Source organism: Macaca nemestrina, chromosome 19 (genome assembly GCF_043159975.1).
Source record: "Macaca nemestrina isolate mMacNem1 chromosome 19, mMacNem.hap1, whole genome shotgun sequence".
Classification (NCBI taxonomy): domain Eukaryota; kingdom Metazoa; phylum Chordata; class Mammalia; order Primates; family Cercopithecidae; genus Macaca; species Macaca nemestrina.
This window is the reverse complement of record NC_092143.1, coordinates 6,253,428-6,272,374: the sequence shown is the minus strand read 5'-3', so window position 1 is coordinate 6,272,374 and position 18,947 is coordinate 6,253,428. Positions and strand designations below refer to the sequence as shown.

At 45.2% G+C, this 18,947-nt stretch overlaps 1 protein-coding gene across 5 annotated transcripts in view; it reads right to left on the bottom strand.

Annotated features, from left to right (window-relative positions):
- Nucleotides 1–15,072: 15,072 nt before the first annotated feature.
- The window catches only part of LOC105489337 (F-box protein 15), a 76,895-nt gene continuing 73,020 nt past the window's right edge, over nt 15,073–18,947 (bottom strand). For 3 of the 5 annotated variants that reach the window (XM_011754087.2, XM_011754086.3, XM_011754084.3), the window contains one exon: nt 15,073–15,550. In XM_011754087.2, coding sequence (XP_011752389.2) covers nt 15,281–15,550 — 270 coding nt within the window. In that variant the 3' untranslated portion in view covers nt 15,073–15,280. The remainder of the gene's footprint in view (nt 15,551–18,947) is intronic. The other 2 variants (XM_071085180.1, XM_011754088.3) reach the window with 1 other exon arrangement.

Here is an 18,947-nt window from a genome sequence, read left to right as displayed (position 1 = left end):
AAAGCCTCAGCCCCATCAGCCACACACCCTGCTGGCCCTTGTGTCCCAGCAGATGAGGATGCACTGCTAGGATTACTGCCAGCGGCCTCGTGACCTGCGGTGACTGCCCATTACTGTGTCTGGCGTGAGTCAGTGGCACAGCCACCTCCCCACTGGCTGCATCCACAATCTATCTGCAGAGTCAGTGCCTTGGATCTCCATCACACCAGAGCAGAAGAGACTGCAGACGCTGTGGCCAATGGATGGCCTGTGGCTATGACAGACAGCGCCGACCACAGTGCAGTGGCTCTGGGTGGGAGAGGAGAGGGGCCTTCCTGAGGACGTGGCTCCTCCTTGGATCTTGATCATTCATCGCTTAGCTGTTAAACACTTAAATGTCCCTCCCTCGCTGTTTTTTCCTGGGCTTCCCTTTGGCTCTAAGCTTTGGGGTTGAACCAAATGACAAGAGATCGTCTGGGGGCCCACTTAGTCACTCTGACCAGCCCCAGGATCCTTCGCTAAGCTGCGTTCGGGAGGCTGGGGACAGGCTGGGACCGCCGGTGCCTGCAGTGTGCCACGCAGGAGCCGAGGGTTTGCAGATCAGAGTGGGTGACGAGCACAGGCTGCGGCCCAGATGAGGGTGTCTGCCACTGACCTGTGGGCAAGGCGCGATGCTCTCTTGCTGTGGGGCCCAGCGAACATTCTCCCTCTGCTTCTCCCACCACAGCTCTCTCAAGTGGCCCTTTCACAGACGTCCTCAAGGTACAGGGAACAACGCTTCGCACTCTGAGACCAACAGCTTCAGCTGACAGGTTCTCAGTACTGCAAAGGCAGTGATTTCCTTCCCTCACCTCAACATCTGGTCAGCTGGCCTCCCAGATGGACATGGGAGTCAGTTACTGGTGTAGGTGCTTGGCCCCATTATTCCTCTCACACCCCATGAGGTTCTTCTGCCATGGCAACTTCACTTACAAGCAAACTGGGACACAGAAAATTGAAGGAACCCACCTGACATCACAGGGCCAAAGAAAGGCAGAGCCTGGCTTGGCCCAGACAGTCAGTGGCAGCCTTGACCTCTAAGCCAGAGTTTGAGACAGGAAGCCTCCCAGACCATGAATATCTCCTGGACCAGGAACGTCCCTTGCAGCCCTAACAGAGAAGACGGAGCATTTGAATTTTGCACAAAAACATGTTTCCACTCTATTTTTACAGAGGCTGCTGTGTGGCCTATATAGCATGAAGGGTACATATTTGAGGTCATCTAAAAAGGGAAAACTTGAAGGTTTGAGGTGATTCATGTGTGAAATCAATTAAGCTGGATGTGGTCATGTATTTATTTAGAAAAAGAAATTATAGCAAACTATATAAAATATATAGTATTTTAATATTTTTTCCCAAAATTGTGCTCCTGAAATGGTGGACATGAACCTTTCTGCCTGTTGTATAGAACTCAGAAATGCGTCATCGCCTCTGGCAACATACACCAAGTATTTATGGCATCTATGAAAATATCTAACTAAAGAGTGCCAGTAGCCAGGTGTGGAGGCACACGCGTATAATCCCAACACTATGGAAGACCGAGCCAAGAGCACTGCTTGAGCTCAGGAGTTCAAAACTATCCTGGGCAACATAGGGAGACTCCCATCTCTACAAAAATAGAAAAATTAGCTGCAGGTGGTGACATCCACCTGTAGTCTCAGCGACTCAGGAAGCTGAGGTGCGAAGATCACTTGAGCTGAGGAGGTTGAGGCTGCAGTGAGCCGTGATCGAACCACTGCACTGCAACAGAGCAAGACTGTCTCAGAAAAAAAAAAAAAAAAAGAGTGCCAGTAGATAATGTATAGACTATGTATGTAAGCAGCATGCATGGATTGAAAAAATAAAGAATCATACTGGTATTACTGACAAACACTGACAAACAACAAAGTTAAAATGTTATACCCATATCAAAAATATCTATGAGTAAAAGACTTTGTAATAAGAATATTAAAATATTTGGATTATGTAGGCAAAGAAGAGGAAAACACTGGGCCTTGGGAGAAAGCAGCCTGCCCATTCCACTTTCCCCTGGGCCCTCCTCAGCTCCAGGCCACCTTGCCTGGTGTCTTTTTGGCCTCTACCCAAAGCCCGACCCCAGCTCTTTCTTTTTCTCCAGTTCTCCTCCTCCTCTGCCTACCTCTCTCCCGGCCCTGTGATTTATCTCCTACCTTCTCCTTTCCACACACTTGTTGAGCACTTGCTGCACTTTGAGATCAACTGTTATACTCAATACTTAGTTTAAAAATTGGGTCTATTGAACACTGAAAAGGAAGCTGCATTTTCCCCACATGTTCTTCCCTTTTCTTTTTTCTTATGCTTGTCTCCCTACCTGGATAACCTCAGTTTTACAAAACAAAAATCAACCCGTATTTCAAGATGAGGTAGGAAGCACAATTGGACTCCAAAGGTGGAATTTGGACACCAGACCAAATTGAGGACTAGCTAAAACAAGGAAGAGGCAGATACACCTCTCCTAAGACACGCCCACCAGTGTGGATGTCAGTTTACCATTGCCATAGTAACATGCAGACGCCACTGCCCCTTTCCATGGCAACAACCTGGTGACCCAAATGTTACCACCCTTTTTCTAGAAATGTCTGCACGATCTGCCCCTTAGTTTGCATGTAATTTAAAGTGGGTATAAATACGGCTGCAGAAGGGCCTTTGAGCAGCTATTCTCAGTGCACCACCTGTGGGTAGCCCTGCTCTGCAGGTGCAGTCACGGAGCTATAACTGCCACCTTAATAAACCTGTTTTCTTCTACCACCAGCTTACCCTTAAATTCTTTCCTAGCTGAAGCCAGGAAGCCTCCTGGGTTAGGCCCCAAGTTGGGGCTCACCTGCCCTGCATCAAAGGTCCATGGTGACTTTTTCATTCCCTCCTCAGACCTCATCTCCCCTTCTTCCCTGCACAGAGCACAGAACTGGGACATGGCACACGTCATGGTCTGTTTCTCTGGTTGTCCATGTCCTTTCCTCTTGGAATCCAAAGTAGCCAGGGTGTTGCCTTGTGCTGAAGAAGCACAAAATAAATGCCTGCTGACTTTCCTTCTGAGGGTCCCTTGTTATTGTTAGGGGAAGAACAGTTTTCTTGGCCTGAGTTTTAGAATGAGTGGCATGAAGTGTGAGCAAGAGCCTGCTACTTAAGTGTGAAGTATCAGCTGTGGCTCACAGAGAATGTGTACATCTAAAATCCGGAGCTCATGCTGAAATCTGAAACAAAGGGCTCACATTCATGTGCTACACGATCCTCTCACCATTTTCATGGGGAGACTCGAGTATTTAAAATAATTGAAGGCAATCCTAAGTATTCTGTCCGAGAAGCCATATTTAACTCCTGATACAGGAACAAGTTTCAAACCCATATTCACAACTAAGGGAACGATTTTCTCACATCCACAGATGGGGACAGGGGAGATTCTGTACACAGAAGTAATATTCACTGTTGCTATTAGGATTTTCTTAAATCATAGTGATTAAAATGCATGGTTATACTTCCTAATTTAATAACACCCTTGAGGAATAAAAGTGATGGGAATATAAACCATGAGACTATAATGCATTATCTGCCTCCAGAATAAAACTTTCAACATTTTCCTAATGGCAGTGTGGCAGGTTTTCCGTTTTTGCCCCTCCGTGAAACAAAGTTTTACCATCTGGGGACTGGGGACTTTTTTATACAATATAGCTTTGAGAATCTCTTTTTACAACAGTTATAGATGTACCATAATTATCTCCTTGTGAAAGAGAAGAGCAAACGCCTACAATTTCAGGTCAGGCATCATACAGGTCTATTTCAGCTGTCCATGGAGCCCTTACTAAACAGATACATCAGCATAGTCATTTTACAGGGCTGCCACAGAAGCGCATTTCTCCGGCATGGCCATTCATTCCACTTAAGTGAAACCAATAATAGAACAAATTCGCAATTTAGCTGCAAAACAGTGGCCAACGGAATCTTATTATGGAAAGAAAGTATCTTGTTCTGGGAAAATGGGTAGATGGGGTCTATAAATCTGTAAGCAAGCAGACAGTCACTTAGTATCTTATTCCAAGACAACAGCAATTCTTGCCCTAATAGTGCAAAGATCAGCGTGCATTGCACAAACACAAGAATTGGGGCCAATATAAGACTGCTGGGATGTAGGTTACATGTAAATAAAAGATCCAATCATTTTTATTGCTGGCTCGAGTCTACTTACATCAGAGTTTAATAGTGGAATTAATGTAACCGTGAACTAAATTTCTCATTTTAAAATATTTTACTATAGCAACATTAATAAAATTACAAATAAACTGTACTTAGAATCTCGTGACTTCGACAAATCAAATTGCATTTATTTGTTCATTATTACTTCTAGTCTCTGTTATTAAAATACCTAACTTTTGCTTAAAGAACAGTGCAGTTAAGAGGCACTTGATATTTCAAATCAATATAGAATGTTTAGAATGTTTAGAATGTTTTAACCTTACTATTTTAACCCTGAGGATGTTTAGGCTCTATTTATCAATAAAATATTTTTCTCAGAATTATAGCAAGACTAAATGCCATTAAAGCAACTTGATCGTTTAATTACCAAGACTGCGTAAGTGAACTGTTTTCAGTTTTTCCTTCTCATTGGGACCAATTCTTGTCCATGTAAATTTCACAATATAAATTTGATTCATTGATTTTTTTGATCCCTATCAAATTGTCTGCCCCTGAGCATTTTCTGAAATGACCATTATTTCTTCCCAGGCTAATGTTCTTATGTGAAGTTTTAACTCCTCTGAGTTTTATTTTAGATGTTATTTCCACCAAGTCTAGTTTGTTAAAATAATGCACCCAACAAACATCATTGTGGCTAAAATGGCAGAGTCAAATGCCCTGCTCTCTTTATATATACATTACATAATAAAACTTTCCTTTTGTTTTTCAGAGTTGATTGTAGATGACTAAGATGTCCCTTATAGCCCTGAGAAGATAGAGCACTGTCTGCTTTGATGCAACATAGATTGTTCCTACGGCTTTTTTAGTTGATGCTTTGAGGCCCATCTCCTCTTCCCCTTTAAAAACTCAGGTGAGACCAGTCAGGGTTAGAGTTCTACCAACCCCCAGTGGGGGGAAATAAGACCAATGAGTCATACTTTTCTGAAGGTTACTTATGGGCAGGTGTCGCCTCTGGGCTGATTCAACTTGGAGAGGAATATTCCAGCAAGAGTTATCAAAAGAGAGAGTATGTTTCCTAAGAAAAGTGAGAGTCCTATTTCTAAAAAAGTAAAAGAATGGTTCCCAACTTGAGTGCCCGTCAGAGATGACGGAACGTGGAAATACTGCCCATATTGTCTTCCTGAAACTTCCTTACTTTGCTTTCCACATTTAGGGCTTGGTATAAGTAGGTCCACTTTTCTTTCTTCCAGATGGCTATATAATTGTCCCAGCGTCATTATGAAAATGTCCATTCTTCCCCCACTGCTCTGAGATGCCACCTTTGCCTTAAAACAGCTGTCCTTCGGTGTGCGTCCGTTTCTGAGTTCTGTGTTCTGCCCCATTTGTCTGTTTACTCTTTTCTTGCACCAAAGGGCACTCTAATTTCCTGTGGCGTTACAGAAAGCCTTCCCATGTGGTAGAGCAAGCCCTGCCACCTTCCACGTCTTCAAAGTGACTTGGTTATTCTCAGTTCTTTGTGTTAGTACATACCAGTTTCACTGATTTAAGACATAGTTCTTTCAAACAGCCTTATCCCTGTTAGACAGAATGAGCTTTACTGCATGTGTTTATTTAAGCTCTGCTAAATACCTACATGACGACCTTTTCTTGTGTGAAATGTTCATAATCCATCATCCACCGCCCGGCACCATGGGTGCACAGGTGGAGATATGGGACAACAGGCCGTGGGCTTTAGAATCAGGCCAATCCTAGCTTTGTCCAGGCCAATCCTAGCTTTGTCTAGTACCAGATATGTACCTCTGGGTATTTAACCTCTCTGCTCAGTTCCTCATTGTAAATGCCGCTTTTCATACCAACTGCCCATAGTGTTTTGGGAGGATTTTAAAAAATATAGGTGAAGCTTGTTGCATAATGCCTGGTACACAATAAGGTTCCAACTTTTAAAAATGAAAGCTACTATTATTCCATGGTGAATTTTTCACTTTCTCCTTTCCCAAGATTAAGTCAGTGAGAAATCACAGGTGTTTCATCTTGCATCTCTGGGCACTTTTCTGAACCAAACACCCAAAGATTCATGTATTTCTTATAGCCATTTCACTAACTCAATCATGTGACTGTATGTCAAGCGGTAAACACGCATTTTCCCGAGGAGCACCTCTCAGAGTTCATTTTTATCATCGCCAGGAGGCCAGAAGGTAAAGTGAGGGGGTTGGCACAGACCCGCTGTCCAGGCTGAGGCAGGAGAAAGAGGCTGATGACCTGTGTGCCCCACCCCATGTGACTCTAAAACCTGACAAATCCCCAGTGTTTACACATTTCTCAGGGCATGCACTCATCTCTGCATGTCATTTTCAGGAACAAACTGACACCCACAACGTCCTGCGCAGCTGCAGTGATGGGTGTGTGAGCAAGCATCCTGCATCCCTGCTGGGGCTTGCATGTTGTGCTGGTGGCAGGGGACCTGACATGGTCTGTGGCTGCACCTTTAACCCGCTTTGCCCGCAGCCCAGCCTTTTCTGCTAAGCTCTTCCCTGGGAGCCTGGTGGACCTCCATGGCTGCAGTGGGCAAAGTAGAGCTGCCATTCAGCTGCTCTCGAACATGCCTTTCATTTCCCCACAGCAGCGCTCATTTATTTGGGTGTCCTACGCACCCCCCTCCTTTCTTGCCTTGTGTTGAATTCCCAGAGCGGTGATTAGTGAGCCTGCCTCGCAGCCCCAGGGGCTTTTGCAGCTCGAGAGGTACCTGGCAGTGACCTGGCTCATATTCCTCATAGCTCACAGGAACCTGGGGTTATGCCTTGCAGCCACAGAAGACCACAACACTCCCTAGCCTGCAGGTAAATGCCATGACATTCCACGCACCAAAGGTTCACAGGTGCCTGAAACCATCCAATGTGTTAAAGGCACAACCTCTTTCCATTACAAGCATTGGGAAAATAGTTTCCATAGATTTTCCCATGAGAACATTTTGTTTCCGAAGAAGTTATGATCATTAGACTTAGGTGGATGTTCATGAAAATAAGAGACAACTATGAAGTTACATATAAAAGTCAACTTTCCAAAGGATGGTCAGATCTCTGACCTAATTTTGAATCAGACAAGATTTTGCATCTGGAGTTTACTTGAAATAAAAAGCATGTCCTTTTTTTCCACACTAGTGGTAGGTATGCTTTCTTGTAACTCAAACTTATTTTCTTTGCCAACTGCATGATTAAGAGTTTGCACCTGTTACTTTTCTTGAATTGATTCAGCTCAACAAGCCCTGCCTCGTGATTTTTTCTTTGTAGTCAAGATACCCCAGCACAATAATTCCTCTTGCTTTGCAAACAAAAAGCTTTCTCTCTGACAAAGGAGTATGATTAGTAAATGCTTTCTTTTCATGTGTCTGACAACTGCATTTCAACACACACAGTATTAAGATGGTCAGTCCCCGCAAAAAGCTAGTATTTCTACTGGGTATAATCTGTGAACGTTTATGACACACAGAACTTACATGATGTTAGCATATTTAATCCTTTAGAAATATCTCCCCTTCACCCACTGTTGATTCCTAAAGACATTAAGTGGAGCAGAGCAAGGCAGCACCTGAAGCTGGTGGAATAAGCACTCCTTAAGGCCCAGGTGGAGTGATTGGGGTGTGTGGTAGAGGAGGCAGGGCTTAGAAGGAGTGGCTGGAAACTGGTTTGTTACTGTATTAGTTCATTTTCACATTGCTATAAAGAATTACGTGAGACTGGCTGGGTAATTTATGAAGAAAAGAGGTGTAATTAACTCACAGTTCTGCAGGTTTAACAGGAAGCATGACTGGGAGGCCTCCCAGAATATGAAGGGGAGGCAAGGACCTTCTTCACATTGTGGTCAGAGCGAGAAAGCGAGGGGGGTTAAGTGCCACACGCTTTTAAACCATCCGATCTCGTGAGAACTCACTCACCATCACGAGAACAGCATGGGGGAAACTGGCCCCATGATCCAATCACCTCCCATCAGAACCTTCCCCAGACATATGGGGATTACAATTTGAAATGAGATTTGTGTGGGGACACAAATCCAAACCATATCAGTTTTTTTTAATGCTGTATCCATTTAATGCTTGACCGGATTTTGAGGATAGAGGCTGGTCAGTTCCCTTTCTGAGCAGTTAATTAAGTCCACACCCCAACCAATTCCCTTATCAGGCTCTCATCGTCAATGTCCACTATATACCAGCCTTAATAGCTCTGGGGCCAGGTACCAGACAACTAGGATATGACCACAGAATTATTCAAATTAGCCAATCCACAGGGAGGCTGCGAGACCTAGCTAGCTTCCCTCCACACCCAGCTCACAATTAATAGGCTGCCCCTGCAATGCCAGCTTGCTGTTACCCTGTCCTCAGGGGCAACCCCTAAGTGGCCCTATCTGGCAGCCTTCTCTTATTTAGAGCTGTAAGTAACCAAGAGTTCTGCCCATCATCCATCCGAATGCCAGGATGCTGTGGGCATGAAAAAGAATCTTTAATCCTACAGGTCAGTGGTTGAGTGTGACATTTCTGAGCCTGAGTGGGTGTGAGGGCTGCACAAACAGGAGTGGGTGCCCTGAGGCATGAGGGGTGGGGGCTCTGGCTTACTGCGGAGGGTCTCCTTATGCCTTAGCCTCTCATCACAATCTGTCAGAGCCCAGGAGAGGAAGCGAGGCATCTGCAGGAGAGGGGTGATGGGAGATGGGATGGGATGCCCCGAGGAGGAAAGAGATTCAGGATGATGGGAGTCAGGTGGGCATGGGAGCGCCAAGCATCCAAAGGAGAAAACAAGAATGAACTTGTGGTGCTGTATTGAAACTGAAGATATAGGGGTGAATTCATGCTTTTCAATATCTGCGGATATATTAAGTTGGTGCAAAAGTAACTGCGGTTTTCGCCATTAAATGTCAAAACCGCAATTACTTTTGCACCAACCTAATAGAAAGGATATAAGTGAACGTGTAGCGTATGTATGAGGGGGAATACTTAACATTCCTGATGCTGTTCTTGGAGAGGAACTGAGGCAGTGACACCTCAGTAGAAATGAGCATGCCTGGCACCCAGATCTTTGTTTCCAAATACTCTCCACTAGAAGGAAGGCACACTCTTTGAAGAAAGGCTGATTCCAGGGCTGTGGCAGGGAAAGTACAGGATGAGTCTGAACCACCTTATTCCAGAAAGGAAGTGTCCGGAGAGTGGTGGGGGACATATCAGAGAACACAGAAGCCAGCTCACCAGGGCTTCTGCCAGCCAGACCTGAGAAAATTTGAGCACAGAAATAAATAATAATGGTAACTGATTACAACCCAATGAGAAAAAAAGAAAACCATGATTCCACATTGATAGAAACAAATATGTTAAAAGTTTGCTGATGAATAGGAGAGTTACCTAGTTTCAAAGTACCTCCCACAAAATAATTATCACAAAGGTGGGAAAAGTAACTTCAGAGAAGCTGCCAGACACCATTGTCATCCAGCGGCTGCAGGGAACAGTTTGGTAAGGGGACAAATTGAAATCCTATGACCTTGATAGGACGCAGTGAGAATACAGCACCCCTTCTGCAATATTTCTGACAAAGATGCTGTATGTCTGTTCTCATGCTGCTCTGAAGAAATACCTGAGACTGGGTAATTTATAAAGAAAAGAAGTTTAATTGACTCACAGTTCTGCATGGCTGGGGAGGTCTCCGGAAACTTACCTTCATGGTGGAAGGGGAAGCAAACATGTCGTTCTTCACATGGCAGCAGCAAGGAGAGTGCAGAACGAAGTCGGGGAGAAGCCCCTTATAAAACCATCAGATCTCATGAGAACTCACTATCATGAGAACAGCATGGAGGTAACCGCCCCTATGGTTCAATTACCTCCCTCCAGGCCCCTCCCATGACACGTGGGGATTATGGAAACTACAATTCATTATGAGATTTGGGTGGGGACACAGCCAAACAATATCAAATACGTAACATGAGACAAGCTCATATTGAGGGACATTCTATTAAATAACTGACCTGTGACATTCAAAAGTGTCAAGGTTGTAATAGTCAGCAAGCCTGGGGAGCCACTCCAGAATGAAGGGAGGAGAGCCACGGGCCAACCAAACACAGCACCTGATCCTGAATTGGACCTTCTGCTATGAGGTCATTATTGGGACAACTTGGGAAACGTGAATGGGGGCGTCTAAGTATGAGATCATCAGAATCAGTTGTGTTGATTTCCTGATTTGTAGTGGCTGTGATTATGTTATTAGGAGACTATCCTTGTTTGTAGCAAATATACATTAAAGTACTGAGAGGTGATGGTGCAACCTGTTAGCAATTTACTCGCAAATGATTCAGTCATTTAAAAAAGAAAAAGAGTTATTTGAACTGCACTTGTAACAGTTGTGTAAGTTTGAGAGTGCTTCAAAAGAAAAATACTAAACATAAATATCAAACTGAACCCCTTGATTTAAAAAAATATATATATTGTCTTGTCATTTAGGAACCTGGAGAAAGACATTTTTAAGTGTATCCCAAAGTAGATTTACCTGTTGTTTTCGAATTGCTAATGTTTGGAAAGCTCTGACCACCTAAATACTACTAGGGTAAACTATTTTCCCCTAAGATCCTTTGCTCCGTGTCCTGGTCCACTTCCCTTTCTCACACCCTTAATTATAGGAGGCCAACAGCACACAAATGTTACTTCTGCTCAGATTCCCACCATGACCTCCCACCTGTTATCCCTGCCTTCATGTTCTCCTGCTCCAGTCCATCCTTTCCCGTCTGTGTGGAAACCACATGTCCAACCAATGACAATTCACTTTGGCCAGATGGAGGTGGAGTAGTTTAGAAACAAAATTTTTGTTTATATTCTGATTTATATCTTCCTATTGTTTGAATGTATTACCTCTGTATATGAAAACAAAGCAAAACATTTAAAAACTTCCTGTTATGTAAAGAATCAAGTCCAACTCTATCTGGACATGCTGTTCCCTTCTCAGCACGGCCCAAGCTGTGTCAGGTTTACCTTCCCCGGGCTGTGACCACAGCAAGCCCCTCTCCATGTCCTTTACACGGGGGACACTTGCGCAACCCTGGGCTCTTGTGAAATGGGAGAACTCTGTGAAGAAACTGGCAGCCCTAAAGAACAGGCTTCCTAATACTCATATTTGGAGGTCCCAGTACCAAACGCAGTGCAAGGTCCAATTACTCCAGTGTAGCCATCAACTGACAAGTGGGTCCCCTCGGCAGACCTCCTGCTGCGTTTCTGAGGGCTTCAGTCTTAAATAAGAGCAGACAGCAGAGGCTCCAACAGGCAAGCCTGAGAGCAAGGCAAATAGACTGACAAAGACAGCCTGAATTCCACAAAACAAAGGGCATGGGAAGATGTGAAAACCTTTTTTTATGTTAACTTTTTACTTTGAAACAATTTCAGGTTTATTTAACAGTTGCAAAAATATAACAAAGCTTTCCCATATGCCCTTCATTCAGACTTGCCAAATGTTGACATCACATTTTGATATTAAAGTCAGGAAATGAACATTGACATGCTATAATCTACAGGCCCTCTTGACATTTCACCTGTGGTTCCATTAGTGCCATCTTCTGATCCAGGGTCCCATCTGAGATCACGTGTTGCTTTCATCTGCCCCCTCCAGTCGAGGAGACATTGCCTTTTACCACCCCGATACTTTTAAAGGGGAATGTAGACTACAAGTGCAAATATAAGTGCAGAGTTTCCTTCAACCTGTATTTGTCTGATGTTTCCCCATGTATCATCCTTGTTACACATTTTTGATAAAATGCCACAAAATGATAAGGTGTCTTTCTCATGGCATGATCAGGAGGCAACATCTGCCCACTGCTGACGCCGCTAAGCACTGGTTAAGGTGCTGTCCTAGGCTCCTTCACTGTGAACTTCCTATTTTTTCCTTTGTAAACTAATATTATTTTGGGGCAAAATCTTTGAGACTATGTCAATATCTCCTTTCTCATCATACTTTTACCCACATATTTTAGTATCTACTGAAGATTCTTGCCTAAGACTATTATTACTACTATGGTTTTGCCAAATGGTTCAGATAAAAACTTTATTGAAAACTGAAATCAATAACCTAGAGATGTGTGCAGAACTACACTTGGCAAACTACAGCCTGAAGGCCAAATTCAGCTGCTGTTTTTATAAATAAAGTCCTTTTGGAACACAACCATGCCCATTTGTGTCCCATCTATAGCTGACTTCACACTACAATGGCACAGTTGAGGAGTTGCAGCAGACACCATATGGCCCACAAAGCCTCAATTATTATCTGGTCCTGGGCAGAAAAAGTTTGCCAACACCTGCCTTAGAGAAAATATCACATTTATAAAACAGACACAAATGCTTCAGAAGGAATTAGAAAACAGAGTTCTTACAAAGTAAAACCCTGACCATCAAAATAAAAAATAAAATACAAAAATGATACAATATTCCATAAAGCAGAACGAAAGACTAAAAGACAGAAGAACAGATGGAAAAGATAAGGCATTTGAGAGAATTAATCCAGAAAGAATCACAGTTCATTAACAAAACTGAAAGAAGCAAAGAAAGTACTGTCAGATTTTTTAAAAATCCAAGACTTAAGTACACAAGTTCACAGATTAAAATGACCCATAATGAACGCAAAAACCTATTCCAAGGCACATCATCTTGAGATTTTAAGATACCAGGAGAGAAGAGTAAATCCTAGAAGCTTCCAGCGACCAGAGAAAGAGAGAAGACCACATAGAGAGGAAGAAAAGGCAAAGTGGCATGAGACACAGCAACAATGATAACACCTGTCTTCAAAGTTCCCAGTGGAAACATTTTTCTTCCTACAGTTTGGTACCCAATTAAACTATCCATCAGACATTTTTCAGAAATTCATAGATTCAAAATGTATCTTCCAGTCATCTTTCTTAGAAAGCCGCAGGAGAATGTGTACCACTGAAAAAAAGGATATGAACCAGGAAAGAGGAAGACAGGATTCCATAAAATGGAGGATGCATGCAGGGAACCCCAGAATGACAGCTGCCCAGCAAGGCTGGAGAACAGGCAGTTCACAGCAAAGAGATGGAACTCCAGGGCTGAAGTGTCCTGGGAGAAACAAAAAGTGGAATTCATAATCTGATATGTTTAAATATATTTAGAAATACAGAGGCAAATATGAGACAGATTTAAAAGCTGAATATTAATATCTCAGACATGTGTAAGTTACGTTGGGACAGGGGTATCTGCTGGCATCTTTTGGTTGTGTGTGGCATGCACACCTGTTTTGATGAGACTCTTAAAAGCACCAAGGCTTTATGAGCACTGCCTCCTCCGCCTCACCCTTCCCCACTGCTGCCCAGTAAACCTCCCTTCCAGGGTGAACTCAGATGTCACCTGAGATTAAGGGACTCCCAGAATCATCGGAGAATTGCTCCCTGCTTCCTTTGTGCTCCCATAGCTGCTGGTATATCCCTATAACAGTTTCCATTGATTCGACAAGTCATTATTGAGTATCAATTATGGAGCACCTGGCATGCTCCTAGGTGCTGGGGATGAAGCAGTGAACCAGAGTGGTCATTGTCCCTTCTCACAGGACTAGCAGTCTGGCAGGGAAGGCAGGCGCTCACATCCATAGAGCTCCACTCTGCCATCCCTGGAGGTCCTGGCTTCCCTCCTCCATCCAAACATCATTAAACAGGGGGTAGAGAACAGGGCTCCTTCTCTGGTTCTACTATGTTTCCAGTACTGTCAGGACACCTAGTCCCTCACAATTTAACCCAGGGGGCTCAGGGGGCCTCCAGCATTTTCTCGTGGTTGTATTCCAACGCAGTTCTGTAAGTGGCACTCGGCATCCCTGGCCTCTCCTGACTCCTGGTCCTCATCTGGGCTCAGTGCTCAGGCCAGTGGCTCCTCCCTCCCCTGATGCTCACTTAGCTGGGGCAGACACTCCACATTCCCTCACTGGTGACACCATGAAATAACACAGCCCAGTGCTCACAACATCTGACCGCATTTCAGACTCCTCTCTTCCCCAGGACTTTGGCCCAAGGTCGTGGAGAACAGGAGTGCAGAGGACGGTGTCAGCAGCAGAAATCCTTTTTACTCTCACGTTTTTTGGGGCAAGAACATAATATCTGTTCCCCATCTTCACTTGATTGCTGTCTTCAGGCTCTTTATTCTATACTCTCACACGCTCACCATCATACACACACCTCCAGAGAGAAAGTGGCCGGGTCACTAAACAGGAGAAGAATGAAACACAGAGACGGGCCATGTGCTCATGCACGCCTGAGGAGAAGGAACATGGCAGGATGTCGAAAATCACCTTGGAGGGGAACTTTCAAGTGGGGAATAAAAATATAATCAAAGCAACCAACGTAATCTAAAACAAACGTAGAACCAAATGCCCTAAAATAACATAGGCTTAGATACTTATCACCCCTACTTGAATCCTGATCATCTGTCAATTTTCTTAAAATATTTCTGCAGAGGAAGTTTCGGTAACTCATCCGTCTCCATCCCCACTCACACAGAGCTGGTGTCCCCACTGGACTTGTACCGTGCCTTGCTCTTTTAAGCTATAACTTCCTTACGATCTCGGATACATCTTTCCTTGTGAATGAGGCCACTGGTCTATTTCACTTTATTAAATACCAATATGGCTGCTGACTGTCATGAATGTAGCACTTTCTAATTCTAGTGAATACAACGAAGTTTATATTAATATTTACGTATATTTTCTCATTTGAGTTTCTTACCAATAAAGAAAAAGAAAAACCGTTATAAGAACATACCCCTACACACACACACACACACCACACACACACCCACACACAGTGATCACATGATCATTTGCTTAAGCAGAAGTTCTTAGATTTTAATGCAGGGCGGAAGAGAAGTAAATACCTTTTTTTCTTTTTATATGAAGTTTCACTGTTATTTTTATTTTTAAAATTTAACTGAATCTTTCAAACATTAACTTAAAAATGACCCATAAATCGTAATTTCTAATGTGAGATGAAAGGCATCACACAGCACTCTGCAGATTTGCTTTATTTTAACTTTCAACACGAAGAACAAAGCCAGTCAAAAATAAACAACTAGATAACAACAATAAATTGCCACCTACTGCTAATATTCAGTCCCAAACCAACGGTTGATTTTTGCGACACTAAGGTAAAGGACTAGGTTGACAATAAGGTATTCCTCGGTCTCTCTGATCCACACCAGCTCCACGTGCACTCTTCCTTCCGCATCGACGTAGTCCACGCTGTACGTCTGTCCCAAGAAGCTAGGGCCATCAGCGGGTGTGGCAGGCGATCTCATGCACACCGGGGAACTGAAACACCAAAAGGGTTTCCCATGTTCATCCAAAAGAGTCACGTCCATCATGGAACAACTCTGCAAAATAAACACAGATTGACAAGGATAAAAAGGTCAGTCAGACCTGATTTTCACAGAAAATCGTGCCTCTGTAAAACTGACTAGAAATGCTGCATGTGGCATCCAAATCCAGAATACTGTCATTGGTTTTCCATGGCCTACTTCATAACCTAGACAATACTTGGGCTTGTGTCTCATCGCTTAATATTCATTCTCAAATATACACAGGAGCACTCACAGGGCTCAGTTTAGGACTTACTTAGCACTGGGAGCTCAGAGAAATGTGTCACAGATATTGTCCCTGTCCTCGTGGAACTTAAAGTACAGAGGCTACAGATGTGACACAAATCACACCAACAACCAGTCAGTGCTTCCGAGCGTGAGGCGGCATCACTCTGAAAAGCAGTGTGGCTGTGTGCCCGGGTCTTCACGGCCACCACCAGGCCGTCCCCTCCCCTCTTCTGAGAGGCCTCCTGCTCCTCCGAGGCTCTGAACTTCAGCTCGGCACCCCTGCTCCATGCGCATCTCTGACATGTGCCAGCCTCCTGTGTGCCCACTCTCATTTCCAGGACTCTGGCGCCAGTCCTGCTGCCTGCCTCTCCCTCTCACTCTCTCCCAAGTCTTCCAAGTCTCACTGTCATCCCAAGTGATCCCAACATCCGTGGGGACCCTGGTGGAGCCTCAGTATCCAGGACTCTCAACTCCTGAGCTGTTCGACTCCATGACCTCCTCCTCGACTTGACCTCAGTTACTCACTCCCACAGTCACACCGCCGACACGTCACCTCCCAGAAGTGGTCCACTACCACTGTCAACGCCTCAGGCAGCCTGTCTTCTAACTGCCACCTTCGTCTTCCAGCTGACTCACCGGACGATTTCCACCACAACTGTACTTCAGATTCACTCAGTGTTTTCACCCTGCAAGCCACGACCTATTAATGCATCCTGAATTACACTTAGCAGGACACAACTGTTCGTCAAAATAAAATGAAACAAGATGAAAGAGAACAGAGTCAGCATGCATTGCACAGAGTAAGCATAAACGTCATTTCATGAACGCTGTTTTCATTGCACATGAATGTGTGGTTTGTATATGCCCATAACGCAGTGGGTATGTAAAAAGGCCTGAAGAGCACTGCCCATGGACCTAGCCCACCCACCGGCCAGCCCTTCCTTCTCCCACTTTTTCCTTTCCACTTTAGATTTCACTGGCCTTCGCTGGAATAACACTCTTGCCAATGCACATACCTCTCTTGTTCCCCTTGCATCACAACTGAGGTCCAGGTCCAGCAAAACCCCAGCCCTGGAGGAGCCCAGTTATTTTCTATCTGTCTGGACCTGAGCACCAAGCACAGCGGGAGGGCTGCATACAGAGCTGCTGGGTGCCCATGTAGCCGCACCATCCTCAGCATGGCCTGAGGGTCCCACCCTGGCTCTCTGGGTGGCTCCCTCTCCGCCTCATGGAACAATGCCTCATCTCCTTCCTCAGCCCTCCGCATCCTGCTAGGAGGGTGCTCTCTGCAGAGGACCTTGGCCTTCACAGAGAGGGGAGAAGGATGTTTTCCTCAACTTCCCACTGCAGATCCACAGCCCAGCTCCTCTGCACCCACCTCTCCTCGCATGTGTTTCTCATCTGCTCCTCCCGGGTGTGGCCCAGTAACCTCCTGCTGCAGCACAGCTCATCTCGCAAAGGCACAACGTCCCTCTCTCAAGTGACTACTTCTGTCCTCCCATCAGCTTTCAGCCTTCAACACATTCAAGTAACTCCCATCTTAGAGAGACAGAGAGAGAAACAGCCTCCCTGGGCCCCATAGATGCCTGTTCTTTGCTCGCTTCCCAGACAGCCCTCTCCAAAGAGCTGTCTCCGCTGGATTTGTCCATTAATACCCATTCACTCCTCAAACCACTCTGGCCTGGTATCCTTTCTCCATCATCTGACCGATAAGGCCACTAAATCTAGTGACCATCTGTCAGTCTGCCTCTCAGCAGTGTTTAGTTTTTCAAGAAAACATGAAGAGTAATTCCACCTCCCCAAATGCATCCAGAACCCACAAGCCCTGTAGCTCTCTACCCACTCCCATTGCTGAGGTTTCTACAGCTTGGTCCTAGGCCCTATTTTCACCCTATGGAATCTCTCCCCATAAGTGGAACTCATCTACATCCACATCCTAAGCTATCACCAACGTGCCTGTGATTCCCAAAAGTTTATCTCCAGCAGAACTTCTTTTCCAAGTTCAAGACCTAAATATTCAAGTGCATACTCAACTTCTGGATCTTTCAAGGGACCCTCAAGTCCAGCAGGACTACATCCAAACTCAGGACTCTCCCAGCAAAGCTCTCCTGGTGCTCCTCATCCCAGGGATTGGTGAAACCATCATCAGTCATCTGGCTGTGCACGCCTGAAATGTGGGCGTCACTCTAGGGGACTCCCTCCTAGCCCTGACGCGCCAACCCTCACCCAGTCCTGTTAGTTCTTACCTCTCTTTCCAACAGCTTTACTTCTGTCCGTCTCCATTGCCACTGCCCTAATCCAAGTGCTATGGTCTGAATGTCTGTGCCCCTCAAACCCCGTGTCTTAAAATCTGATCACCAATGTGACTGTTTTTAGGAGGTGAGGCCTCTGGGAGGTGATTAGGTCACGGGAGCAGAGCCCTTATGAATAGGACTGAGGTCCTTATACAAGAGGCCCACAGAGCTGTCTCACTCCTTCCCCCAGGTGAGGACACTGCTAGAAGGTGCCTCCAGGAACTAGGAAGCAGGCCCTCACCAGACACCCATCTGTTGATGCTTTGACCTTGGTGCTTTCAGCCTCCACAACAATAAGAAATAAGTTTCTAGTGCTAAAAGCCACCCAGCTGACGGTGGTTTGTGACCTCAGGCCAGGCCGACTAAGACACCAAGTGACTGCTCTTCCTTTAAGAAGGCAGCCATCCAGCTCATCCCCCACTCATTCTCCACATTCAGAAGACACACCTTCACAAAACATGAGTCTGAGCATGCCACCCACAGCTTAAAACCCTGAGACAACTTTCCATGGCTCTCAAGAAAGAACCAAATGCCTTCCGGCTACCATTAAGGCCTTGCCTGGCCTCATCTGCCCATTCCACCTCATTGCACACAATGCCACCTCTTGCCATCTGTGCTCCAGCCACACTGACCCTTCACCCTTGAAGACACCATGCCCCCAGCTGACAAAGAGCCACCCAGACTCCCCTGCTGAGAGCTCCTCTCCCCATCTTCTCGTTGTCCATCTCAGCATTCAGTTCAAATACCAGTCCCTTGGGGAAGTTTCCCTGACACTCTCATCTCAACTGACCAGGTACCCAATGGGCGGAAACACCAGTGTGTTGAATGCAGAACTTGATGCAGCTGCAGTGCTGAAACCGACTGGGCCCGGCCAGAGCAGGTAGAGATGG